Source organism: Onychostruthus taczanowskii, unplaced genomic scaffold (genome assembly GCF_017590055.1).
Source record: "Onychostruthus taczanowskii isolate IOZ18803 unplaced genomic scaffold, ASM1759005v1 scaffold51, whole genome shotgun sequence".
NCBI lineage: Eukaryota > Metazoa > Chordata > Aves > Passeriformes > Passeridae > Onychostruthus > Onychostruthus taczanowskii.
In genome coordinates, this window is record NW_024502680.1 from 2,435,644 (window position 1) to 2,442,988 (window position 7,345).

The window sequence follows — 7,345 nt, forward strand, 5'->3', positions numbered from 1 at the left end:
AACACACCTTTAGTTTCACTCAATCTGTTTCTCATGCAGTACTATGACTCAGTGATGGAAATGTCTGACTGCAGAGAAGCTCAATTTTATAGTGGTTAATAACCCTTCCTTTGTTCTCCAGTTGCTTTCAAAATTTACAAGTGCTACCCACCTACCTCACAATAGTTGTGTTCTGCTGTTTTCTTTACAGAAACAGATGTGAGGAAGCAGTATGGAGCTCAAGAGAGGAAAGACCTTCATAAAATCCAGTGTGCAACATGAGAAAATGCCACCAGTGCATGCAGCTCCTACCAACAAAGATGAGATGGGCAAGGATAAAAAGGCAGCTCTGGAGGGAAACCCAAGTGTGGCCGAAGTCCAGCTGGCATGTTTGGACACACACAAGAATTACAGATTTTCTACCAGAGCAGCAAGGAGTGGAGGTGGTGGTCACAACCTGGAAAAATCATCTGGCTCCTCCTACAAGCTTGTAAGGAAGAGTAAAACCCACGACTGTGTTGCTGAGGCAGACAAAACAGAGAACTGCAGCCCCAGCAGCAGGGCTTGCGAGGAGGGTTTTGTTGGAAAGGGCAAGGGCCGGCTTGTAAATAGCATCAGCTTTTCAGGGATGTCCAGCTCCAGCAGTAAGAAGGAGTGTGTGGTCAGCCCCAGCCAGTCTGCCTGCAGCAGTCAGATGATTGATTACAGGAACTTTGTGCCACAGATGCCTTTTGTACCAGCTGTCGCAAAAACCATTCCCAGGAAGAGGATTTCCCTCAAGAGATCTAAGAAAGGGCTCAGAGATATATTTCATATAAGAAAAAACAAACCAGACAGCCTCTCATTTCTGGTGGAGAAGGACAAGAACTTGTCCTCTCCAGGCTGCAAGAGTGAGTTGTCTGGACGTCTTGCAAAGTATCTTTTCAAAACTGGAGAAGCTTGTGCAGCTGATTGCTTGTCACAGGACTGCTCAGACAGTGAACTGCAGTCTGACTCCTCCTATGACTACTGCAATGCCCTCTGTGAAGATGTTGCCTCCCTGAAGAGCTTTGACTCCCTCACTGGCTGTGGGGAAATCTTTGCTGATGAGAGCTCTGCTCACCTGGAGCTGGAGAACAGCAAAGACCTTCTGCTGAGGCGAAGCAAGCATAAAGACAGCCCTGGCATGGGCTCCTTCCAAGGTGGGGTGGAGCAGCTGGCCTCTCCTGGCCAAAATGAGACAGTGGAATTTGCAAAGTTTTGGGACAACATCAACAAATCAGTAAGGCTACATCAGAGTGCTCTGTTTGAAAAGAAGTTACTGAAGATACCTGGTTCTGATACAGAAAAGGATAGAAGTCAGGCTGCTGTACTGGTCACAGATCCCCAAGTGTCACCTGATAAAGAAGGTGACAATTCCAAAGCCAGCTCCACAGAAACAGAAACACCAAAAAGTGAAAACCAGGAATCCACATCCACGAGTGATGAAGGCTACTATGATTCATTCTCTCCTGGACAAGATGATGAACTGAAGGAAGCTCAGACCCCTGGTGTCCCAAGTAGATTTCCAAGAGACAGCTACAGTGGAGATGCCCTTTATGAGCTTTTCTATGACCCAAATGAAGTCAAAGTAAACCCTATCCTTGATGATGACTTGTGTGCCTCTGAAAGTGTTTCAGAGCAAGCCATTGAAATCCCTTTGTCCATTTACAGCTTTCATGTTGGAGCTGAGGAGAACATGGCTTCCCAACCAACTCTAGACATCATTAGCCAGGGTTTTTTCCACAGCACATGGAAAGGCAAAGAATGTTTGCTAAAGCTCTGTGATACTGAGCTTTCCCTGACCATGGGGATAATAAACTGGCTACGAAAACACTCGGGACTCATCTCTTCCCCTGACTCTCTTCAGAGTCCTCAATCACAGCCAGAAAAATCTAATGATCCATTGGTCCTGCCCAGTCACAGTCCAGAGCAGAAAGGGAGCACAGAAGCTCAGCAGGAGATACCAGGCAAGGGTGAATCTAATACACTTAATGTATGTGAGCCTTTGGAGGAAAGCAAACACGCAACCCAGGCCTCTTCAGTAAACATTTCTGGAAGAGACCACAGCCTGGATTCCTGCCTGAACACATCTGATCTGGATTTCCAAGGAAGAGAAGGGAGTCACCACAAGGACTTACCCACAGTGCCTGGGACTGTGGGAACCACCAGATCATCAAGTTATGCACCTCAGTCACAGGCTAACAGAGACAATCTGCAGACATCTTCAGCGGAGAATGAGAAGGTAGCAATTTCCCTGGGACGTGAGACATCTGGAGATAAAAACCCACTGCCAGAAAAGCTGAACAGAGAGAGTGGCTCCCAGAGCTCTGAAAATCCTTCATTAGATGATAATCACGAAGTAGAATCATGTTACTCCTACAAGACAGCTGCAACCTCACTCCGAGATCCCCTTGAGAAGGAAGACAGAAATAAATCAATGTATCACTCTCTCTCTATTTCCTGTGACAAACCACTGCAGCCTCTAGCCCTCAATCACTTCCAGAGCTACATGAGCCCCACACCAACAGAGAGCAGCACTAACATAGTGCAGCTTTTAGAGCACTGTGTAACACAGGTGGCATCGTTAAAAATCAGCTATGAAAACAAGCACCTGGAAGATAAATACATCGGAAATGAAATGAACAGTATCATTCATAAGATGTCTCAGTACAAAAACCAGTTATTGTTACAAAATGAATGCAGCTGCCTTGCTCAAATTCCAGAATATCCCAGTATTCCTAGCACAAACCAATACAATTATGACACAAGTTTACAGTCTAGCAGTCTTTATCATTTAAAGAAAAATGGGGAGCAAATTTGCTCTGAAGATCAGAAAAGTAGACCAAAAATCCTAGATGAGGTTACTCAAAGCAAGATCAATTTTGAATATGCCCAGCTGAATAATCAAGCACTCTCCTATTTAAAGGACTTTGGTCTCAGTCCAAGTGATTCTGGCCCTGAGACATCTCTTAGTAGACCAACATTTTTACCTCTCTTTAACTCTGTCTGCCCAGACATAGCTGGTACCTTCTCCCAGGGCTCACACAGCACGGCTGTCTGTCTGTCTGACCCGCTGCAGCCTGAGGAGGCCAAGCAGTGCAGCCCAGGGCCCTGGAACTGTGCAGAGAGCTCCTGCCATGGCCTGGCTGCAGGGACTGCTCTGTCCCCTCTCCTAGAGGCAGTGGCCTGGGATACAGCCGTGACAGCCAGGAACCACCAGTGACACACCTGCATGGAGAAGGTGAGTGCTTAGGGGAAGGGTGAAATTAAATGTGATACAATTCAATCTGTTCCCTTTTCACAGAGGGGCATTTAACAGCAGAGGAGGCAGAGGGATTCAGGGTCTGTCATTTATGCAGGGGTCACATGAGAAAGCCAGGGATCTGCAGTGTGAAATCATAGTACAGATGTGCCCTGTCCTGCAGGTGCACATATGTGGTGTGCTGTCAAGCACAAATGAAAGTCCACAGTGCTATGCTGGTGCTCCTACGAGCACCAAAAGGATGGTCCTCCTTCTTCCAAACATGAAATGTTTCTTCAGAAGGTGCAGGTTGTCTCTGGTCAAACTGTGCCTTGGCAGAGCAAGAGCTGAAGCCAAGGCATTCTCCACGTGCAGGGCTTGACAGACTTCTCAAGAGAGGGATTACAGAGTCTGTCCTGCACCTCAAGCATTTGAAAATCCTTCAGCCACACTCACATAGAGTAGGGAGAGCCAGAATCTGCCCTGTAAGGGAGGTAAGAAACACCTTTGCTGCAAATCAGAAACAGCTGATGGAGCACACAGTGATTATTCTGGTCCAGGTTTGCCTGTCACACGAGGCTTTAGGCCAGAGCTCTGTACAGGCACTGTCTGTACAGAGTTCTAACTCTGTGCCAGCTGAGAAATCCTCTGGCCTCCAGCTGCTGAGAGGAATTTGTTGTAGAAGTATGAAACTTGGGTAAATTCTCTGTCATGTGCCCTGCCAAATCTGACAGATTGGCTGGACTCTGCCCAGCCTTGGCCTCTGAGAAGGCCCCTTTGGAGGTGGTGGAAGACAAAGAGGAGCAAGGGCCAGGACAGAGAATTAAGGAACAGCTCACTGTTGAACAGAAGGATACAGGGAACATAACATTTCTTTGGCTCTTGCTGCTCACAGCAGTGTGACTGCTTTCTGGTCATCTCTAAAGGCTTCCCAAGCAGCACAAACAAAAAAGGACAGTATTTCTCTCTGTGTGAGGCAAGAACACCCTTCCATTTTCATGTCTGGGTAGATTCAGCCACCCGCTTTTCTATTTACATCACTGTGAGAATGACCTTGCCCAGTAACAAGTCTCCCATTGCAGCCAGGGATATTTTTCAGGGGTCTGCATGAAGCTAGGGCCCAGACTGTCAGTCTTCCATACCCTTAACAAACACATTGTATAGTTATAATCTGTTCATCAGTAAATTAGGTCTTTCTCAAATGAATGATGTGGTCTTGGGTTTTTTTTTCCATTTTTGTTGTAAACAATGCTGCATTTGTCATGGTTCTGCAGATTAGCAACTCACCTTCTTGTGTCACCAGAATTTTTAGCAGAACTTGCCATCCAAGGACACAGCATAGTCCTTAGAACTACTCATCTCTTTTAGATATTTCTGAAATTATAAACTGAGTACACATGAGGCTAAGTTTGTGCTCACAGCTAGTATATGTATGGAACCAGGACTGGTCACAGCTGCTTGGGGTTAAGAGAACAGATCAATGTATGCATTGGCCTGATATTTTTATTTTGCTGTGAATATTAATCCACAGGGTACTGCTAGGAATATCGCTGCCTTTGCAGCGGAAAGGAATTCTAATTTTGGGGAGTGGAATGACAGAAACAGAGAAGGGAGCTGTGTGACTGTCAGGAGTGGAAACAGACTTTACACTGAACAAGACATAACACAAGTAGACATTACTGGACCTGAGGCACATTCTTTGCATTGTATCAAGTGGCAGCTGCTGTGTGCCACCACGTGCCAGCACTGATAATACCTGCATGGCAGGAATGTGACCAGGTCACGCTTTCACCTGAGTCTCAGAGAAAAGACAATTCAAGCTTGTTTTCCAAGAGGGAACTGCTGATTTTTGATAAAGGTTTTTTAAACAGTAAAATGAATGAAATTTTAGAATATGGATGGGATTTACATATTCATAAAGTGGCTTTGAGGACTGGGCTCAGTTTAAGGAATCATTTAACAGCAAAGTTGCTGTTTGTTACAATTTTTTACAGAAAAAGAATTTAGACAACAGTTAAAATGTCATTTAAAAGAACTGGCTGTGGGGACAGATACAAACACTGGTGTGTGACTGAGTTTTCCTACCCGATATTTTCTTGGCTGCCCACATAAACAGATGGCCTACAGGTTTGCCGGAAATTTTCAATCTTTGTGAAGATGACTCAGGAGCTTTGCCTCAGTCATGGGGGTGGTAGAGCAGGAGAGGCAGTGTACAAACATGGTGTCACCTCCGAATCCATGGAGACAGACAGCCCTGAGAAACACTCCTACCCTGGACATGACTGTGCAAACTGCAAGAGCTCAGACACAGAGAGTGTGCTCTGAAATGCCACACCTAGGAGCTGGGAGACAAGTGACAGATCCGAGGTGGTTCCTGCTTTGTCCCTCAGGACAAATGCAGCCCCTGATCCTGCCATGGACTCTCAGGTCTGACCTGGAGGAGGTGGGAAGAAGATCACCTTTCTTGCCATTTGTCACAGGGCAGAGGAAAAGCCCTTATCAAAAGCCATTAAAATCTCCAGGTTTTGTCAGCCCACCTCAACATATCCCAGGAGCCACAGTAACAAACAAGCTCAATCTCTGTGCTCCAAAAGGTGTGCAGGGTTCCCCTGGGCTATGCCTGGTCTCTTGAGCTTTGCTATCCTGATGAGCACAGACATAGGACTGTGATGAAGAATGGTACAAGAAATGTCTGACACAGCTCCTCTTCCATTTCTTCTTTCCCTGGCCTTTTAGAGAGAAATCTGCAAATGTCTTGTATCTGAGCTCACCAGGAACCCCAGGCTTCCTCACATGGGAATATGGAAGGCTTATGTAGAAAGTGAGAATTACAGATAAAAAAATGCAATGAAAAGTATAATTGTCATTCTTCAGTATCTAAAGATTAGGACTTAAAAGTGAACACAGTCCAATCTCTGAATACAGAGAGGATTCCTAGATCCGTACATTCATGGATCATAGAAAACAAGCTGCAGAAATGTGTGATTTCATGTAGAAACTTAACACATAAGGAAACTTCATTTTCAGAAAGGAAGCACGATTCTCAAGCAGTGCATTGGGAGGTCTTTTCCTGACTCTTAAAACCCCTGGAACTGACCAAACAGACAACACTGGATGTCATGGCAATTGAACATGTAGAACAAAACACTCTCTGCAAACAGCAGCATTTCAGACCACTGAGCCATTTCTACCACTTAATGGGGTTTGAGCTGCATCTTCCATTAACTGGTAGATGTGACAGAGCAACAAAACCTCTTGTGCCCCCAACAATATGTGCTCACTTCATTCAAATGCTGAACTGCCACATTATGCACCAGTTGAAGATTTTGGATGTGTTTCAGTGATAGCCCTGAAAGGAGTGCATTGCAATAAGCTTGCCCTCAGGTCAGAAAAAAATACATAACTGTCAATCAAACAGGGATTGCTATAATAGATGGGGGAGATGTAGATAAAAGAAGACAGTATTGTATATGTGATTGCTGTTATCAAGGAACTGAGATTCAGAAGCAGATAAAATACAGCCTAGGCACTGCAAGGTGACAGAGGAATGTGTATCTCATCCTCATCAACTGAAGGGCTACTCACAGTCTAGGCAATTCCTGTAATGCTTTTTATTCCCTCCTGCTTCAACTTCACTCCCTCTCTCTTAAATAAGGTTAATTTCTCTACAATAGGCCGATAATTTCTCTATCGGATAGGCATAGAGAAGGCAGACTGCAATATTTGGATTTGATAAAAAGGAAAAGCAGAATGAAGTCTGGTCTGAGTATAGTCAGTTTTCTGCTCAAGGAGGGTATTATTTCTCAAAATGGTCAGAGAGATACCTTAACAGGTGAAAAAATAAAGTCAGAAACTCTGTGCACACAGCAGGAAAAGTGTATGGTAGCTTTTGAAGTCTGGTGTAAGAAATCCTCCCATTTCCCTGCTCCCTCCATGGCATAGTAAAGGCATGGTCTCCCAAGCTGCACATGATGAAATGTAACAAGACTGCAGCACAGAGACAGCCAGCACATTTTCTGCACTGGAAATGCCTCTGGCTCTGAAATACATACCTGTGTAAAGTCAGTTGCCCAGAGCATGTTGCAGTGGTATTGAAATCTCATC

At 45.1% G+C, this 7,345-nt stretch overlaps 1 protein-coding gene across 1 annotated transcript; it reads left to right on the top strand.

The window, feature by feature from the left end:
- Positions 1 to 211: 211 nt before the first annotated feature.
- On the top strand, positions 212 to 3,223 carry AMER3 (APC membrane recruitment protein 3). The gene has a single exon (XM_041416381.1). It carries the CDS (start codon positions 212 to 214, stop codon positions 3,221 to 3,223), a length of 3,012 nt encoding a protein of 1,003 aa, XP_041272315.1.
- The last annotated feature ends 4,122 nt before the right edge of the window (positions 3,224 to 7,345 follow it).